At 46.2% G+C, this 20,485-nt stretch overlaps 1 protein-coding gene across 2 annotated transcripts; it reads left to right on the forward strand.

Annotated features, from left to right (window-relative positions):
• Positions 1–1,453: 1,453 nt before the first annotated feature.
• On the forward strand, positions 1,454–20,463 carry Tbc1d20 (TBC1 domain family member 20). Of its 2 annotated transcripts, XM_005086049.4 has the most exons (8): positions 1,454–1,640; positions 9,455–9,640; positions 12,370–12,450; positions 15,431–15,617; positions 15,774–15,875; positions 16,897–17,038; positions 17,772–17,959; positions 18,249–20,463. In XM_005086049.4, the coding sequence occupies exons 1-8, from the start codon at positions 1,574–1,576 to the stop codon at positions 18,502–18,504; spliced, it is 1,209 nt and encodes a 402-aa protein (XP_005086106.1). In that variant the 5' UTR covers positions 1,454–1,573; the 3' UTR covers positions 18,505–20,463. The 2 variants fall into 2 exon arrangements, with proteins under 2 accessions (XP_005086106.1, XP_040602423.1); XM_040746489.1 differs by lacking the exon at positions 12,370–12,450.
• Positions 20,464–20,485: the final 22 nt, after the last annotated feature.

Genomic DNA, 20,485 nt, shown 5'->3' on the forward strand with positions numbered 1-20,485 from the left:
AAACACATGGTAGCTCACAATCATCTATAATGAGATCTGGTGCCCTTTTCTGGCCTGCAGACAGAACACTGTATACATAATAAATAAATCTTTAAAAAAAATCAGGACACTTAACAAAAGTTTTTTCATCGGTAGAACACTATTAAACTCAGTCTGGGTCTCACATGCTAGACCACAGGCTAGAAAGAGGAATTGTTCATTTACAAATGATGTTTCAAATGTTCACATAATTTTAATTGAGTTTATCAATGGAATCAGGGAAATGATTGTTATAACCTGTGAGATTAGGAATGACATTTTTAAAAAATTATTAAATTTCAGTCGAAATTAAGAATTAATCCCAGCACTCGGGAGGCAGAGGCAGGCGGATCTCTATGAGTTAGAGAACAGCCTGGTCTACAAGAGCTAGTTCCAGGACAGCCTCTAATGCCACAGAGAAACCTTGTTTCAAAAAAAAGAAAGAAACTAAGAATTAAAATTGGGCATTTCTGTGTTTATTAAGTATTAATTTAAAAAATCAAAATAACTTCAGAGTGATCTCTTGCTCATGAAAATTCCCCAGGTATCATGGGGGGGGGAGTAAAAGGAAGGAAGGAGAAAGGAGGGTCTTTCAGAGTAAAGGTGTGAACCTTGGAATCTGGGCTTGAGAGGATATGGAACCAGGAGGGGCCAATACTTATAAAGAAGAAAAATAGTTACTGTGAGACTAGAGGAGCAGCTCGTCAAACAACTAAATACATTGGAGCATCTTTACTGGATATCTAGATGGTGCAGCAATGTCTGAGGATGGCCCTAACTGGGGAGAGGGGAGGAGGCAGAGATAGTAGGAGTGAGACTGGAGAAGCTCATCGAACGACTAGACTAATGGGAGCATCCTCACTACAGATCTGGGAGATGAGGCAGTCTCTGGGGATGACCTATCTGAGAGGTGACTCTCGGGTGTCGCTGAGCTTGGGTTTGAGTGTGTGTCCAGTTAGAAACACCGTAGGTAAGGAGGAGCTCAGAGGCCTGATCCGTTTCGTATTTTGATCAAAGAATCACTGCTTTGCACAGCTCAGCTCAGCCAGGGCGCAGAGCTCCATAACCATCTGCACAAATGGTGGCCCTACCCCAGCATTGTGCAAGAACAGCCGGCGGAACTGCACACAGCGACCCTGCTAAACTCGGGAAACCGGGTTATGACAGGAGGTAAGCCCTTGGTAAGCGAAAGTCTGACCAAAACCTTCGGGCTTGGCAGTGTCCAGCCTCGTGAGTTCGGTATTTTATTTTCACAATTATTTCACAGACAATAAAAACAAAAGCAGCGACAAAATGTGATCCAACACGTACAACAAAGTTCTCAAAGCCCAGCCTCCGCACCTGAGTTTTTCCATTGTCAAGCCGCATGCGCGCGCCCCAGCCCCGCCCTCACACAGACGTGGGTCACGTGGGGCGTGTCTGTCTGCGCGCCTGCGCGTTGCAGGCCGACAGAGACCAGCCTGCCCCGGCCGCACTGGGGTTACATCCGCGGTGGGAGCCGCGCCTCAGGCTCCGCCGCCAGCCGGGGCTCGGGCTGGGGCCCGGGCCCCCGGGGATGGCCCTCCGGCCCACACAGGGCGACGGCTCCGCGGGCCGCTGGAACCGCGGCTCGGGGAAGGCAGGTACGGAGAGCAGCGGGCTAGGGCGACCAGCGAGGGCCGCGCAGTGGCTGGGGCCTGAGGGGGGCGGCGACGGATGAGGAGGAACCGGGCCTCGCCCTGGCCGCCGCCCGCCACGTCCGCAGAGCCGGCCGCCTTTGCTAGGTGGCTGCCGGAGCTCCGGCCCGCACTCTGCACTCGTGACCCTAAAATTCCCCTCTTCACGCGCACCCACACAAACTCGTGCAAAGTCGCCACTGTCCAATTCCAGAAACTCCAGTCGGTGAGCTCTCCACCCCACACTCACTCTCAGATCAGCTACTTTCTGGTCCTTCCTTGGGCCACCTATGTTAGTGTTCGGTTGTGCACAAAGCAGTGATGTTTTCTATACTCTTTTCCGTCTAAACCATTTCTGTGAAATCTTGGTTTTGTTGTGCACGTGTTCTGGAATACATTTCCTATATGGTGGCTACTTGTTGGTGAGGATTCCGGTACCAGGTGAGCTAATCCAAAGGCTCTGTTCCACTTCCGCCCCCTGACAGGTGGTGTGCATATTAGAACTGACCCTATTATCTCACCCGCTTGTTTGGATGTTGCTCCCAGAGTTCAGGTCTTGTTTCTCCGGGCTCATTTTCTGTTAATCCTCTTTTTCTCATCTGATAACTGGCCTCAACTTAGGCTCTGTCTATGAGCTACTTTCCTAGGCTCTTTGGTATTTGTCGGTGTGACATCTGTCATTATGGCACAATAGCCAGTGTCCCTGTGACATGGGTCGTGTGACTTGTTGCAGTACAGCTATGTCTTGGTTGCAAAACTTCGGACCCTCCAGCTTGTCTGGATGGAAAGGGAATTCAGAGGATCTTTCTTAGTTTAGATTGGTTTTAAATATATTGGTGACCAAATTACTAATTGCTGTAATTTAAGAAAAGCGGCGCGCTCGAGAAAGACGACATGCTACAGGGTTCAAGCAGAGGGGTTTTTATTAGGGAAAGGGATCATAAAAAGGGGAAAGGGAAGAGGAGAGACTGGCCTCTGAAGACAAGAGCAGCATAAGAGAGGAAAGAAGGGTGCAGAGAGACAGAGACAGACATACAGACACACACACACAGAGGAACAGACAGATGGAAGGAGAACAGCGAGAGAGCAGGAGGGGGAGGGGGGAAAGGATGCGAGGTGGGCAGGGCCCTTTTTAAAGGGGAACAGTGAATATGCATAGGTGGTGCTCCTAGTGACTGCAGCTGAGAGCATATCCTGTCAGAACCCAAGGACAGGCCAGTACAGATGCCTGAATACTAACACCCTCCTTTTAGGGCTTTATGGCCAGATTGGTGTGCTCTATTTATCTCTATTCAGTACAGTATTCTTTCTTTGAAGAGGGTAGGAAGTGCTGGATGCTGGACCAGGGACCCCGAGCTACATGGCTAGGGCCCTTTACAGTTACTTTACCCTTGAACTTACCATCTTCCTGCTTCAATCTGTCTTTAAGTTAGTACTTAAATGAATTCCTTCTAGTTGGGTTACGTTTTTTTTGTGGGGTGGGGAGTGGTTTTGAGACAGGGTTTCTCTGTAGCTTTGGAGGTTGTCTTGGAACTAGCTTTTGTAGACCAGGCCGTCTACCTCTGCCTCCCGAGTGCTGGGATTAAAGGCGTGAGCCACCACTGCTTGGCCCGTTTGATTACATTTTATAGAGATGAATTAGTACTATCAAAGAAAAAGGGCACTTGGTTTATTTTCTTTTAACAGGACTTTTACCATGAATATAAGATTTTCGTGGTTCACTGTCTTATGTCTTATACAGACTTGCTGCTCAAACATTTTTCCCTTTCCTTTTTTGTTTTGTTAGCGGGGTATGTTTTTCAAGACAGGGTCTCACTGTGTGGCTCTGGCTGTCCTGGAACTCACTGTGTAAACCAGGCTGGCCTCCAACTCAGAGACCAGCCTGCCTCTGCTAGAACTAGAGATGTTAGACACCACCGTCCAGGCTGCCTGGCTATTTATTTGTTTATTTTTAATGTTTCTTTTGAGATCTGGTCCACACTGGCCTTGAACTCTTTGTAGCAGAGGATAGCCTCTTCTGTATCTTCTCCCTCTACCTCCGTGGTGTTAGGTACAGGCATGAACTGCCACACCTGTCAGTGCTACTATTTTTCTAGTCTGTGTTGTTCCAGTATATGTGCTGTGGAACCCAGCACATTGCTAACAGTTTTGTTTGGTTAGATTTGGGAAACAGGGTCTCAGCCTTGACTGGCCTGAAGCTCCCTATGTAGACCAAACTGTCCTCCAAAAGCTTTACAATCTTTCTTTAAACAGAAGTTAAAATTGGATTTCAAAACACTAATATTTCCCCAAACCAGAATAGTATTCCTATAGAATGTTAGCACTGCCTCAGCATAGTAGTCCACACTTTGAATCCCAGTACTCAGGAGGCAGAGGTAGGCAGGTCTCTGAGTTTGGTGCCAGCCTAATCTACATAGAGAGTTCTCAGTCAGCTAAGCTACAGATTGAGACCCTGACTCAGAAATGAGATGAAGTGGGTAGAGGCTAGGGCTATCGATCAGTAGGCGATTACTTGCCTATAGTACGTGAAGCTCATGGTTCTTTCTCCAGTACCAGGAAGGAAAAAGAAAAAAGATCTGCTTGGGTGGCCCTTATTAAAATAAGCATGTTAGGGATAGGGGTTTAGCTTAGTACTAGCACATACTTATCTGCCACGTACAAAGCCCTAGGCTCTAGCCCCAGTGCCATGAAAAAAAAAATCATTGGAGAGCAGGCCAAGAAGTAGTGCCATTATCATATCTAGGGTTTATTTATACGAGTTTTAATGTTTTATAAAAACAAAGCAAAACAAAACAAAAAACAGCAACCATTTTGTTTTATCATGGTGATGATAGCCAAGTCCTCTTCCACAAAGGAATTTGGAAGCTCTCATCTTTGGAGTATATGATGCACCACTCCTCTAAGTGAAACATAAATCGTTACTTGAGTTTACCTTAAAATAAAGCAGGGATGAGCCGGCACTGGTGGCGCACGCCTTTAATCCAGGCACTCAGGAGGCAGAGTCAGGTGGATCTCTGTGAGTTCGAGGCCACCCTGGTCTACTGAGTGAATTCGAGGACAGCCTCCAAAGCGACAGAGAAACCCTGTCTCGGGGGGAAAAAAAATAAAAATAAAGCAGATAGCAGACATGTGTTTCAATCTTTGATTAAAGAAGGGGTAACTATGACTTTTCTCTTTGTAGGATAAATAGGATATTTGTGAATTAGTTGTTCATTGGTGACCCTGATGCTCTATTCTGTAGGCTAGCCGTTGGCCTCACTGTAGAGTTTCTACAGCTCTAGCTCACTTGAGTTCTCTGAGTTGTTTTCTTTTTCTGTATTACAATGATATGCTACACATTAGACTCAGGGAAGTATGTGTAGGGGTGGCATATGCAGGAAAGACTTCCTCATCTGCCACTAAGCTTTTAGCTCATGACTACTGAGTACGTGTGGAGGTCAGAGGATAACTCCCACGGGTCAGTTCTCCTGCCACCTTGTGAGATCTGGAGATAGTCATCTGGCTTGTATGCAAGCACCTTTTCCCACTGAGCTATCTCTGGTTTTGCCAACGTTTCCTACTGGGAGGTTAAGGTTAAGGAAGGCAGTATCCTAGTGGCCAAACAGCACTCCAAATCCACACTTGAGTACCCTCCTTAGGGAAGCACCCAGAGTTGTAAGGAAAGCCAGAAAATCTGCAAAGCTGTTTAAAATTTTGCAGTGAGCCACACAATAGTGTGGGAAAAAGTAATGCTACTTACTATGGGGCAGTTTTTTCCAGGCGAGCAGAAACTAATAAGTTCAATAATTTATTCTACTGTACATGAACTTTTTGAGTTCCACATAGTCAAAGTCAAGGGTTAACCAGGTTCAGTGTGCACACCTTTAACCCCAGCACTCAGAAGGCAGAGGCAGTCAGAACTCTTGAGTTCCAGGCCAGTCTGGTCTACAGAGCAAGTTCCAGAACATCCAAGACTACAAAGAGAGACCCTGTCTTAAAAAACAAAAACAACAAAAAGCTGAAAGTATCAGGGAGAATTAAGTAATGGAGCTGTGGTTTGGTCCAGAATTAGTTAACTCATGGCTGTGTCTTTGTCTAAACCTCATGGGAATCCAGAAGATTGCAAGCTATGTTCTTTCCCTGTATTACTGAATAGCTTGCTGGGAATGAGCAGAAACAAGTTTTTTCCATACTCTTGGTGACAGGTCAGCAAAAGTTGGAAGTGACTTTGGGACTGCCACCTGAATGCTCTTCCCTGTGGTGTGTGGAATGTGCAAGGGTACTTACTGCCAAAGTTTACATGGCGCTTGTATTGTACTCAGAGTTGGAAACTAATTCAGTTCCTGCTCAGTTTCCTCCTCAATCTGTGCTGCTGAGGACACAGCATGAGTTGCTCCCATGGTCGGTGGGGATACTTGTGAAATATGCATAAGCCCTGAGTTCATTCTCAGCACTGCATGAAAAAATTTAAAAAACAACAAAAAAACATTGCTTACCCTTCTTGATCCTCTTGGAAAGCATACAACCTTGTCTTCGAAGGATGTAGCCTTGCCGAGAAAGCCCAGACTGCCTACTGAGAGAATCCCAAGAGTTTTGGCTCCCCTACTCCAGTCGTAACTTCCTTCTGTTCTCTCCCTGGGCCTGTTTCTTGGCGTTAGTGTTTTGCTTACATGACATGTCTTTGCTTACATACTTTCCTGTGCCAGGAATACTCTGCCTTTGACACACTCTTCTGTGTGGCAGTTTTCAGAGGGTTCAGAATCAATCCTGGGAAAGCCTTTCCTTATTACCGTAGAAATACTCTGTCCTCTGCCACCTTTCAGGACTCTCATACCCTGTGTAATAACTGTGCCCTTCCTGCTGTGAGCTTCTCGGGAACTGTAAAAGAGCCATTGCTCATCCCTCACCTCAGTGCTTCATACAACCCGTTAGAATGGCCTCCTAGTGAAGTTCATCCCTCACCTCAGTACTCATACAACCCGTTAGATGGGCCTCCTAGTGAATGGGAGCCAGCAGGAGGCACAGGGAGGAAAGAGCTCACGTAGCTCAGAAACACTTGGCTGAGGTCCTTTCCTGAGAGAAGAGCTTGACTTTTTTTTATTTCTAGGTAAAGGAGCCATTTAATTTAACACCCAGCATGGGCCAGTCTGGAGAGTGAAGAGAACAGTGTGACTTTACTCTTGAGAAGTTATGCTCAGAGGCTAGACTTATATCAGGAACACTCTCTTGTGTCACTAGGGACAATAGCAACAGTCTAGCAAGAGAGCAGGTTTACCTAGGTCAGAAATCACTGTTATCTTCCTGTCTGACCTCCAATTGCATGTGACTCCAAAGCTCTGTTTGTGTGGTTCATGTGTTGTAGCTCATTCAGGAAGGTAACCAGGACTCTTAATTCCAGTTTGTGTTAGTAATGTCACCTTTGTCATGAACACAGTTGTAGACTGTTGTCTCAGAATGGGACATTATGGAGGTCATCTGTTCAGTACCTCTTCCAGAATCTAAAATACTGTGTGATATTGTCACTTAAGTCTGACCACCTTCCTCTGGTGGTGTCCACTTACTTTAACCCTAGTATCTAGTATCTGTTTTATAGATGTGTGTGTGTATGTGTAGGTTTACTGGACCTACTGTAGTTTCTTCTGGTGGTATTCCTTACTTTAACCCTAGTATCTAGTATCTGTTTTATAGATGTGTATATGTATGTGTAGGTTTACTGGACCTACTGTAGTTTCTTCTGGTGGTGTCCCTTACTTTAACCCTACTATCTAGTATCTGTTTTATAGATGTGTGTATGTATGTATAGGTTTACTGGACCTACTGTAGTTTCTTTGCACTCTTGGCCTTACTATCTACATACAGGTTTTCTTGACAGTTATAGTGTACTGCCTTGTGACATTTGGTGCTTTTGTGTTGAAATTCTTGTGCTTTATTTTCTCAGTGGTGAAGGTAACCTAAAAATCTAACAAGTGTCATCTATAGTTCATAAAAGTAGATGTTGAAAACCAAAAGGCTTTGTACTATTGAAATAGAAGAACTAAGACAGATAACAGTCTCAGATACTCAGATACGTATCCCTGCTTTTTTTTCTTTTTTTGGTTTTTTGAGACAGGGTTTCTCTGTATTGTTTTGGAGGCTGCCCGAGAACTCGCTCTGTAGACCAGGCTGGCTCAAACTCACAGAGATCCGCCTGCCTCTGCCTCCCGAGTGCTGGGATTAAAGGCATGCGCCACCAGCGCTGGCTCATCCCTGCTTTCTAAAAAGCTAATTTTTGAGGCAGAGGCAGACAGATCTCTATGAGCTCAAGGCCAGCCTGGTCCTATAAAGTGAGTTCCAGGACAGCCAGGGCTTTACAGAGAAATCCTGTCTTGAACCCCACCCCCCCTCTTCTACCAGATAAAAACTCATTTTTGTTTGTTTTTTGAAATAGGATCTTATAGCTAAGGCTGGCTTTGAACTTAGAATACTGCTGAGTCTACCTCCTAAGTGCTGGGAATAAAGGCATACTCCATTATACCTAGCTTCTAAGAAGAACATTTCAACGTTATAAGCTGACTGTAAATAACAGACTCTTGTATATGAATGTGAGGTGCTTTGTGGCTGGGATGTAGATCAGTTGGTAGGGTGCTAGGAAGCCCTGGGTTCAATCCCCTGCATTGCATAGTCAAGCATGACAACACAGGCTCCTGTTGCAGCACTTGGGAGGCAGAGGCAGGAGAGGAGGATCATGGTTATTCTTGGATACATGGAGGACAAAAGACAGGGGCTAGGAAGATTGCACAGGAGTTAAGAGCACTTACTACTCATGCAGAGGGCCTGAATTCAGTTCCCAGCATACATGTGGCTGCTCACAACCATCCTTAACAGTAGTTGAGGGAATCTGAAACTTCTTTTTCTGACTCCATTGGCCCCAGGCTTTGAGGTACTCACACAGACATGCAGGCAAAACATAAATATATAGAGAAAATAATAATAACATACCACTTTGATTGCCAAAGATGAGTGTGACTTTAATTTTTTTTTTATTTTTTATTTTATGTGTATGAGTGCTTATCTTCATGTATGTGTATCTGGTACCTGCAGAGACTAGAAAAGGATGTTGGATTCCCTAGGAACTGGAGTTACGGGTAGTTGTGAGCTGCCTGATGTGGTACTAGGAACTGAGTTAGACCCTCTGGAATGCACTGTACACTTTTAACTGAGGAGCCATCTCTCCAGCCCTGAATGTGACTTTTGGGAAACTGTTGACTTTCGTACAATGTTACAGCTTCTTAAACTACCAGACACACTAGAAACCCACACTCCTTTGACATTTGGCTTTCTAGCTTTGACATTTTCTATTCTAACTTTTTACTAGTTCTGTTAGCCTGTGGCTGGAGACTTGTATATAGTTTTGTTAAAATGTAGTTTTTTTTTTTTTTCAGTGCTAGGGGTTGAATCCAGGATGTCTAGTATGCTGTGCAGGACCTCTACCACTGTACTCCCCACCTCAAGAAAAACACTTGTATTGAGATATCTCTGTTCTGTGAAGTTTGAACAGGAAAACATTGATAGCAGCTGCTAGATCCACTGGTACTTACTGAATACTTCCTAAAGCTATAATTCCTTGTTACTTATATGGGGTATGGCCATAGTGTTTTCCACACTGTGTGATAAATGTGTGGGTTGTGTAAGGCGCAAGCATGAAGAAGGTCCTGATTCACCTCAAACTGAGTTAGGCCGGGGACTCTGAAGCAGAAAACGGCACATGCCAAGTGTGCTCTTCACCCTCTGCATGCACACCATTTACCTGTTTGTTTCCCCAGACTTTAATGCCAAAAGGAAAAAGAAGGTGGCAGAGATACACCAGGCTCTGAACAGTGATCCCACTGATGTGGCTGCCCTGCGGCGAATGGCGATCAGTGAGGGAGGTCTCCTGACGGATGAGATCAGGTGCCAAGTGTGGCCCAAGCTCCTCAATGTCAACACCAGTGAGCCACCGCCTATGTCACGTAAGGAAGCAAAAGCCTGGGGTGGGGAGTTTCGATCAGGAATTGAAACATTGTCTGGCTAGAGTTTATTAAAAATGCCTATCTTAGGGGGCTGGAAAGATGGCCCAGCAGTTAAGAACACTTGTTGCATTTACAGAGAACCTGGGTTCAGTTGCCATCACAAATATAGTGACTCACAACCTTCTGTAACTCCAGTTCCAAGAGACTTGATGCCCCTTTCTGGCCTCGGGGAACTACAGGAATGCTGAGATTCCTTGTAGTTCCAGAATTCTTTAATTCTGCTAGAACTGTTACTTAATAAATTTGTAAACCATGCAATGAAGAGAGTCCCAAGAAAGCACTTGAGAACAAGTACTATAGCCCGTGCCTACCCTGCCACCTCTGTGTGCTTGCTGGCTGTTCTGGGGCTTCTCTAGTTCATTTGGCAAATCTTGGAGTTCTGGTGTATGCCACATACTGGACATGATTAAAATGAGTCATGCTAAAAAGTTTGATGATGTGTTGCCAAGTGGATGCTGGGTTGCCACTTGTTACAGATGTTTGAAACTGGCTGCCTGGGAGCTGTGGGTTTTATGTTAGAAGTGCAGTCAGGTACTTTGTCCTGGATTGTCATTCTAAACTGCTCCTTTCTGAAAATAAGATGAAGTGTGTGTGTGTGTGTGTGTGTGTGTGTGTGTGTGTGTGTGTGTGTGTGTGTAAGTCATGCACAGGCTCCTCAGATAGCTTTCTGTGTGGATTGTGAGGGAAATATATGTATATATCTGTAAACCATCTCTCTAGCTCAGTCAATAAGAGCATTCACCTAGCTTTCACAAAGTTCAATCATAGTACTATATAAAACTAGCTGTGCTGGCACATGCCTGTAATCCTAGTGCTGGGTGGTAGCAGCAGGAGAATCAAGAGTTCAAAGTCACACTTTTAATCTCAGCACCCAAGAGACAGAGACAGGTGAGTTGAGACCAGTCAGGGCTAAACAGAAATCCTCTCTCTCAAAAAAAATTAAAATAAAAATAAAAAAGTGAATGAGTTCAAGGTCAGGGCTGGAGAGATGCTCAATGTTTAAGAGCACTAGTTGCTTTTCCAGGGGATTCAGGCTTGATTCTCAGCACTCACAGAGCAACTAACAACTGTCTTTTTTTTTTTTTTTTTTTTTTGGTTTTTCGAGACAGGGTTTCTCTGTGGCTTTGGAGGCTGTCCTGGAACTCACTTTGTAGACCAGGCTGGCCTCGAACTCACAGAGATCCGCCTGCCTCTGCCTCCCGAGTGCTGGGATTAAAGGCGTGCTCCACCAACGCCCGGCACTAACAACAACAGCTGTCCGGTTCCAGGGTCTCTAACACCCTCTTCTGACCTTTTTGGGTATTGCATATGTCCAGTGTACAGACATATGTATCGGCAACCCTCCCCATACACACTTAAAATAAAAATAAATCCTGTTTGTTTGTTTGTTTTGTGGGTCAGGGTTTTACTGCATAGCCTTGGCTGTCCTGGAACTCACTCTGTAGACCAGGCTGTCTTGAACTCACAGAGATCTATCTGCCTTTGCCACTTGAGTGCTGGGAGTAAAGGCATATGTCACCATCACCCATCCAAAAGGAAATACACACACACACACACACACACACACACACACACCCTTTCAAAGTTCAGTTTGATGCTTGAATATGAGTTGTTTGTTAGCATTCCTGTTTCCCTCCAGAGCCATTTCCATGCACATGTCTTCAGATGCTCAAGGCTCTGTATGTCGAGTTACAGTGCTCTAATGCTGCGCACTTACTGTGCCACCTTCCTAATGCTAGTCAGTCCTTGTGGTAACCTGAGAGGTATACATGGACAGGAACAGCCTCACTTTACCCATGAGGACAGTGGCAGTCCACAGTAGCCTAGACCTCTTGACCTTATTGCCCCCTCCCATCCTTCATATTGCTCAGGACAGTCTTTTCCCTCTTCTGTGCTCATCAGACTTGAAACACTTGTGTTCAGAACTAAGCTAGGGATTATTTGTTAAATGTGTCTTTACTGGTTGTTTTGTTTTTAGTGGCAGTGGGCATCAAATTCAGGGCCTTGCATGTGCTAGGCAAGTATTCTACATTAAGCTGTGTCCCTGGCCGCCTCCCTTTTAGCATTCCCCATCCTTTTTTTGTTTTTCATTCTTTTCAGATTTTTATTTTGGATGGGGTCTTGCTGGATAGCCTAGGTTGACTTCAAACCTGAGGCAGTCATCCTGCCACAGTCTCCCAGAGATGGGGAGTACAAGTGTGAGACAGCTGGAGAGATGGCTCAGTGGTTAAGAACACTGACTACTCTTCCAGAGGACCCAGGTTCAATTACCAGCACTCACATGGCGGTTCACAACTGTGTGTGTCTCCAGTTCCAGGGAATCCTACACCTTCATGCAGACATAAATGCAGACAAAAAACCAAGGCACATAAAACAAAACACACACACACACACACAAAACAAGTGTGAGCCAGTACCTGATGCTTAGATTGGGTGTTATATCTTAAATCGTGTCTTTTTGAGGAAAAGGCTGCTCTGTGTGTCCTCTAGGCCCCCACTGTCATTCTAGGAAGTAGTTTCTCTTACTGTTTGCTTTGTGATGGTGCGTCTAAAGCTTGCTAGGTTAGCTCTCTACCACTGAACTGTACTGAAAGCCCCAGAAGAATGTACTCCTTCTCTGGTTTCCCAGGCCTCTTTGCAGTAATACCACGTTCTTCTTCCTCTGATAGGGAAGGACCTTCGACAGTTGAGCAAGGATTACCAGCAAGTGCTACTGGATGTCAGGCGGTCTCTTCGGCGCTTCCCTCCTGGTGAGCAGATTGCCCAACTTGCCGCATCTGGAGTGAGGCTTTCTTTCCCTTTGCATTTATCTTTTTGTGTTGATGCTTGCCAGGGTTAGGGTGTTGCCTTCCCAGCAACCAGAGACACACATGCAGAACCCTGCTCTCAGGCACTTGAACGGGTGCCCTCACTGTGGATCCCTTGTGACTCAGAGGCGTCGAGTAAGAGAAGCAGCTCTTGCGACCTTGTCTGCCTTTGTGCCCTGGAGAAGCTTTGTAGGGCAAGGGGTCTGGCTTGAGAGAGCAGGTTGGTTCGGAATTATACTCTAATGGGAACTATTAATGTCTTCATTTGGTGAGTGTTACCTCATATGTATGGTTCCTGGGTCCCTTGTGATGGAGGGAGTCTTTCCTTGCATGTTCATATAGTATATTCCTGAAATTGCCTCCTGTTTTCCAAGACAAGAAAATGACCTAGCTTTGTATTTTCATAATGGAGGGAACTATGCGCCAAACCTCATCTGTATAATCTAGCTTTCTTCCCGTGTAACTTTACCTTGACTTTTGAAGAGATACAGGTGCCTCTAACTCTCTTGCCACACTTGACTGACGCAAGCTCTGGTTGAGACACATGTATTACAGGGCTTCTGCCCTACTTGGATCTTTTCTTCCTGGGAGGCTCATGAGGCTCCCACAAGGCTGGTAGCCAGCAGCGTGGTTATGATAAAACATATCCTGTGTCCCAGTCCTCTTTTTCCTACCCTGCTGGTCCAGTTGAGGCAATATAGGGCAGGTGTCTCCCTATTATCCTCTGCATCCTTTACTCATTGTCTTTATGTCACCAGTCTGTGATGATCTTCTTGGACACTTGATCCTCCTTGACATTTTAAACCCTTTCCATTCATGTCTTCTGAACTAGCCTGACCAATCATAAACAGAGATTCAATCAGGCTGTAGTACTTGCTCATTGCTTTCATGGTGTCACTTAGTTCCTGTCTTCTTCATTTATCTTTACAGTATACTTCTTTTGAGAAGATGGAATTACTATGCTCTAACTTGAACCTTTATAGTGCAGTTTAATGTGGGCCCTTACCTTGTTGTTTTTGCTCACGAATCCTGCTTGTAACAGAAAGCTAAGCTAAGAATATAAGAAGGCTGTGCTTGGTGACATTCTTCTAAAATATATCATGAGATCAAGACTTGATATCCTCCACCTCCCTAAGTGATGACCTCAGTTATTTCCATTTACAACTCATTCTTGGAACTCAAAATTCATTGCATTGCCCGTGGGCTCTCACACACACCAGGCAGTTCAGCCTTCCACCAGTTTACACTGACCTGCTGTGCACCATCCTGTGGCAGGCTGCCCACCCTCTCCTGTCAGTTTTCCACAGGGCCACATGTCTATGTTGGTCACTGTGCAGCTCCTGGGTGCATTCCTTTTTTTTTTTGCGTGGGGGGTGGGGTGCGGAGGTTTGCAAGACAGGGTTTCTCTGTATTGTTTTGGAGGCTGTCCTGGAACTCACTCTGTAGACCAGGCTGTCCTCGAACTCACAGAGATCTGCCTGCCTCTGCCTCCCGAGTGCTGGGATTAAAGGCGTGTGCCACCAACACTCGACGCATTCCTTTATTTTTCATGTGGCTTTTTCAAACTGAGTAAGGCAGGACTCTGCTGAGCAGCAAAGATGACCTGTTTCTCAGTAACCATTTTTTCCAGTTCACACAATAACAAAAGTTGCAATTTTCTTGGTTGATTTTTTTTTTTTAGTAGAGAAATTGGAACAGATTGTGACAGCCTTCCAACTAACAGCAGCTTTGGTTTCTTTGCTGCTGTGGTTTTTAACTCCCTTATAACAAAGCCTTGAGGTTCAAGGTCATTTTCAGATCCTGGAGTGCTAGCCTTAATGACTTTGGTTGTCCTGATCTTGTTACATGGACTGCTCATGGCCTAATCCCCTTTGAGCTCTGACTATAGGAAGAACAGGTTCATGATTCTTTGTCAAAATAAACGCACCAAAGAACCACAGGTTGTAGCTTACTGGCCTTATACCTAGAGGTGCCTTGACCTGGTGCCTCTGCTTCCAGTTGCAGCTGGAAACTGAGATCATCTTAGAACATTGGCTTTGTAGAGGAGAAGAATACAACAGTTTTAATGTTCATATAATTCCTTATATAATTTCATTCCAAGAAGTAGGGCAAAGATACTTTTCTGCTGATCTTATAGTCACATTACCTGTTCCTTTTGATACATACACACGTAATTTTGTTTCTGAACCATTTAAGGTAAGCAGCCATCATAGTTCCCTTTTGTCCAAAATATCTAATCCACAGAATAGTTCATCTTTCACCATTTATTTTTATCACAAAAGGAAGTACAGATTCATGGATTTGCTGCTCGAGTCCTCTTTTGAGCCTCCTTTAATGTCAACAGCTGCTTTGTGTGCATGGCAGGCCAGTTACTTTGTCACTTTCTGCTTTGTCTGGTGTTTCCTTGTGAGGTTCAAGGTCATGTCTATGATACTGGTGACAGGAGAGCCACTGAAATGCAGAGTTCATGGCAGCATGACATCTTAGAGGCATGTGCACTCTTTTTTTTTTTTTTTCCTTTTCTTTTTGGTTTTTCAAGACAGGGTTTCTCTGTGGCTTCGGAGGCTGTCCTGCAACTAGCTCTTGTAGACCAGGCTGGCCTTGAACTCACAGAGATCCGCCTGCCTCTGCCTCCTGAGTGCTGGGATTAAAGGCATATGCCACCACCGCCTGGCTGGCATGTGCACTCTTTCCCAGTGATTGGCCATGTTGACTGTAAGGTTTTAGTTAGGCGATTTTGCCAGGCCCCCTACTGTGTGGCTTTTCCTGTGTCAGGTGCCATCAGTAATATGTAGATTTTTCAAGGGATTGCCAACTTGTTTGTAATTCATTGTTTCTTACTGGACACTTTTCTCTGAAAATCATTGCTGGCCTAATCTGTCACTAGGTCCCTTGCCAATTCAGATGCATCTCCTCTCCCCAGGCATGCCAGATGAGCAGAGAGAAGGGCTTCAGGAAGAACTAATCGACATTATTCTCCTCATCTTGGATCGCAACCCTCAGCTCCACTACTACCAGGGCTACCATGACATTGTGGTCACTTTTCTGCTGGTGGTGGGCGAGAGACTGGCAACATCCTTGGTAGAAAAATTGTCTACGCATCACCTCAGGTACCTGTGCATCTGGTTTCATGCCAGGATGAGTGTCACTCCCCTGGCCTCCTCAGGATAGTCAGGTGTCTGAATAGTTCGAGCCCAGTCCATTCACCATCCCTAATCGGCATATTGGACATGTACAAGTGCATTGACTGGATTATCTTCCCATAGGGATTTCATGGATCCCACAATGGACAACACCAAGCACATCCTAAATTATCTGATGCCCATCATTGACCAAGTGAATCCAGAACTTCATGACTTCATGCAAAGGTGAGTCTATATTTGTGTATATACTAGACACACATAGCAGCCCAGCACCATGCTCTTTTGACTTTTTGTTTCTTCATAAATCTAACTTAATGCATCATCATATTAATGGCTAGTGTTAAATTCTTCAAGCTTCTTTCTGTCCATTAGAGGTCTGAATAATTCAGGCCTGTCCCCAGTCTTGGAGAACTTAGTGGATACTCTGCTTTTGGGTCATGTAGGGATGACAGCTCATGGCTTGAGGGGCTTACATCTGGTGGGTATGTCATGAATTCTCACAAGAGTAAGGCAAATGCGACTTGTGGAGTCACATGCCTGTAGTGCAGCACTAGGAAGGTAGAGACAGAAGGATCAAAGAGTTCAAAGCCAGGGGCTAAAGAGACAGTTCAGTGGTCAAGAGCCCTTGTTGTTCTTGAAGAGGACCAGCATGCAGTTCCCAACACCCACATTAGGTGGCTCATAACTGCCTGTAACTCCAGCTCCAGGGAATCCAACACCACCTTCTGGCTTCCATGGGCAACTACATGCACATGTACATAGTAACACACAGACACCATACAAGATGGCTGTCAGGCTGTTCTGAGGCTCCTCAGATTCTCCTGTAGCCCTGTTCTTCTTTCTCTTAACCACTGGGCCATCTCTCTAGACCTAAGATGTTGTGTTTTTTTAAGAAGATGCTAATGTGGTTACTAACACCTTTAATCCCAGCATAAGGTGGGGGGTGACACACAGGTGTATCTCTTGAGTTTGAGGTCTGCCTGGTCTATTGAGCTCCTAGGACAGCCAGGGTTCCACAGAGAAACCCTGTCTCAAACAAACATAGATAGAAGATGATATGGATGGGTGGGTGGATGGATGGATGGAGAAAAAGAAAACGATGCTGGGTTCCTACATGGCATTATTTTTCAAGAAGTATATTTCCCATATATGTCTTCCTCATCAGCTATTAAGAACAAAGACAGCTCAGAGAAAGGGAAGGGATGAGCTGGGTGGTACCTAACATCTGAATTTCCTTTGCTCCTAGTGCTGAGGTGGGGACCATCTTTGCCCTCAGCTGGCTTATCACATGGTTTGGGCACGTCCTGTCGGACTTCAGGCACGTTGTGCGGTTATACGACTTCTTCCTGGCCTGCCATCCACTCATGCCCATTTACTTTGCAGCTGTGGTAGGTACACACTGGGAGATAGTGACTAGGTTCACTGTCACCCACCCAGCCTGGTCAGTGTTCTTAAAGGGGACAGTAGCTCCCCAGCTGGTGGCCCACTCCACAGTCTGAGAAGTGTTAGGAAATGTTAGTTAAGCAGCTATTCTCACTTTACAACGCCTGACCCTTCAAAGTACTAGAGTGCCGTGCGACTGTCAGTGACCCTGCTGACACCTTTTGGAACTTTTTAGTTAATAGACATCATGGTAGGCACAGGTGACAGTTAAGTCTGCCTGCCGGTGCCAGGCTTCAGGAAGGCAGAGGCATGGTATTAGGTTTGAAAGGGGAGTGGCTTGTGGAAGTGGCAGGCTCGTTACCAAGAGGGTTGAGTGGAGTGCAGAGTGGCTGTCAGCCATGTGTACATGAGCACTCTTGTCAGGAGGATGCCTAAAGGAGGCAAGATGGCTGTCAGGCTGTTCTGAGGCTCCTCAGATTCTCCTGTAGCCCTGTTCTTCTTTCTCAAAAGATGTCAGTTTGTCTCAAGGCTTAGGGTGACTCTTGAGCAGATGGATGTTCTAGAAGAGGACTTGCTAGAATTGGTCAGTCTTTCACGTTATAGTTGGAGTGGATATAGCATTTGTCAAACCTTTGGGCTGAGCACTGTTTGTTACTAAAAGTTAGGTCTATGTGTAAAGAAAGGCAAGGGACCAGATCCTGTGCTTCTGGTGTCTGATTCAAAGCCTGCCTTTGCCAGATTGTGCTGTATCGGGAGCAGGAAGTCCTGGACTGTGACTGTGACATGGCCTCTGTCCACCACCTATTGTCCCAGATCCCTCAGGACCTGCCCTATGAGACGCTCATCAGCCGAGCAGGAGACCTCTTTGTTCAGTTTCCCCCTTCTGAACTTGCAAGGGAGGCAGCTGCACAGCAAGAGGCTGAAAGGTGAGGTGGGCTAGGTAGGCACTGCTGCAGCTGGGGCAGCGGAAGCCAGCAGGGGGTGTGGGACCAGGTGCTGACAGAGGTCTACACTGGAGCAGATTCTGGACTACAGGCCAGACAGCTGGGGCAGCGGAAGCCAGCAGGGGGTGTGGGACCAGGTGCTGACAGAGGTCTACACTGGAGCAGATTCTGGACTACAGGCAACACGGGTCTTTGTCCAGAGGAGTCTGCTCTTCGGCAGACCTCTCAGTGTCTTCTGCCCCTCTGTGCTACCTTCTGCTCCCATCCACAGAACGGCAGCCTCTACTTTCAAAGACTTTGAGCTGGCATCAGCCCAGCAGAGGCCAGACATGGTGCTGCGGCAGCGGTTTCGGGGACTTCTGCGGCCTGAGGCTCGAACAAAAGATGTCCTGACCAAACCGAGGACCAACCGCTTTGTGAAGCTGGCAGTGATGGGTCTAACGGTGGCACTTGGGGCAGCGGCACTAGCAGTGGTGAAGAGTGCCCTGGAGTGGGCCCCTAAGTTCCAGCTGCAGCTGTTCCCCTAAACTGAGCCCAAGGAGCCACTTCCTTACCCAGTGCACCAAGCTCTCCCCATTTCCAGAAAGGCACTAGAGGGTGGACTTGCTGGAATTAAAGGGTTTCTGTCAGGGGTGTTCCATTCTACCACCCTTGAGCTTGTCTTTAGGCTTTGTGGCTGATGGTAACACTGCCTGACACTGGGCTTAGTGGCCCTGAGTGCTCTCTGCTCCTCAACTGTTGCAAGTGGCTCTGGTGCACCCGGCTACACAGTTCACTGCCTAGGAGAAAGTTGGGCCAAAGATGGTCTGCTTACAGCACCACGTGCCCTGCATATCCTAGACAAAGCAGGCAGGAGCTGCCATCCTTGGGATAAAGCAAGTGGGGAGGACTGTAACCTGGGAGCCAGTTGGTCAGAGACAGGCATGAGCTGGGATCTAGTTAAATGTTATGATCCCAGCCTAGAGATCACTTGCAGAGGAATGTTAACCCCCTGGATAGTGTTGCCTGTGTCTCCCTATTCTTTCTCTACAAGCCACATGACATTACCTATAGACATTTTTAATACTATTTTTATGATTGTATATTACACCAAACATAGCGAGTATTCTCACTTAAGAAAAATAACTTGTATATGTATGCAGGTGTCCACAGAGGCCAGAAGTGGACTTGAGATTTATGGAGCCTGGTGTGGGTGCTGGGCCTCTACTAAAGCTCAAGCAGGAAGCGCTCTCAACTGTTGAGCCGTCTCTCCAGCCTCCTCTCCCCGCTCCTTCATGGGAGAAGCCATCAGTGATGAGCTTGTATTGGCCTGACAGTTGTTTCCTTTTTTGGAGGAGAATAGAACCCAGGGCCTTGTACATGTGAAGCAAGTGTTCTACCACTGAGTAGTACCAAACTTTTTAGTAGTTTTTATTTTTGAGACAGGGTCTACCTAAATTACCCAGGCTGGCCTTGAACTTTTGATCCTCCTGCCTTGGCTCCCAATTATCTGGGATGACAGGATTGCACCTGAGATATATTCCCTGCTCAGTTTAGCCAAAGTTACTTTGTGAACAGCCCCATGCCCCACAGTGCCACTTCCTTATTTTCCACTAGTCACCCACCGTGGCCTGGCTGTCTTATCTCAACTGCTGGTCTCAGACTGGGAATATCCTTGGAAACTTGCCAGCATGCAGACAGGTTTTGGCAGGAATCCCACACTACCAGCCCCACTTACCCCTGGGCTCCTCCAGGAGGGGTACATGGGATCCATGGGATCACTCGGTCTTCCTAGGACGGCTTTGTTAAAAACAAAGCCAGGTTTGTTTTGTAGAAACTCTGGCTTGAAAACAAAAGTGCCTTTTGCTGCTTAATTTAAAGAGTGTGTAGCGGGAAGCATCTGCATGCTTCCATTTCCTGACCTTTCCTGGGCACTCTTCTCCAGTCCTCCCATATCCAGATCCAATGTGTCCCTGTGTCCACTGCAACAGTGGGGCACTCTGCGTGCTGGGCAGCCACAAGCCAGAACACATAGAAGGTGTCCAGGCTAAATTACACAAAGCACTTTAACCAAATCAAGCTGGAGTGGTTAAGTCATTCTCCACACAGGAGCCCTGCCTGGAGTGAGTGATTCATAGGGATTAGAGTTAAGGACAAAGGAGGATTTTCCAGGATCCAGAGTGATAAGGTGACAAATACTGTTAGTCTACCACAGGAGCTTGGCATCTGTGCCTCTAGTAAGCATACTTGAAGAGCTGTAGGAAGTGTGCTGGCTGAGGGGAGGGGCATGGGCCCAGGGTCCAAGCCACAATTCTGCATCCAAACAAGCAGGTGGCACTGGCTTGTGCTGAGCTGAAGAGAGTGGTGTGTGCCCATACCAGGACTCCCCTGTCACTGAGAAGAAAGCGTTGTCAATTACCTTCAGGTATTTACTTATTCTGTAAAGATATGTGTACATGTTTTGTACAGAGCCCTGGATGAAATAAACACCCTTATGTGGTTCCTAATCACTTGTCCTTGTACCTCTAC

Source organism: Mesocricetus auratus, unplaced genomic scaffold, assembly GCF_017639785.1.
Source record: "Mesocricetus auratus isolate SY011 unplaced genomic scaffold, BCM_Maur_2.0 Super-Scaffold_100004, whole genome shotgun sequence".
In the NCBI taxonomy this organism is placed as follows: Eukaryota; Metazoa; Chordata; class Mammalia; order Rodentia; family Cricetidae; genus Mesocricetus; species Mesocricetus auratus.

Bases quoted from the DNA above. Each gene is read 5' to 3' on its own strand.
- Tbc1d20 (XM_005086049.4), top strand. From the start codon at position 1,574: ATGGCCCTCCGGCCCACACAGGGCGACGGCTCCGCGGGCCGCTGGAAC. The intron at 15,618-15,773 runs GTACCTGTGCAT...ATCTTCCCATAG, and splicing joins TTGTCTACGCATCACCTCAG to GGATTTCATGGATCCCACAA. The intron at 17,960-18,248 runs GTGAGGTGGGCT...TCCCATCCACAG, and splicing joins GCACAGCAAGAGGCTGAAAG to AACGGCAGCCTCTACTTTCA.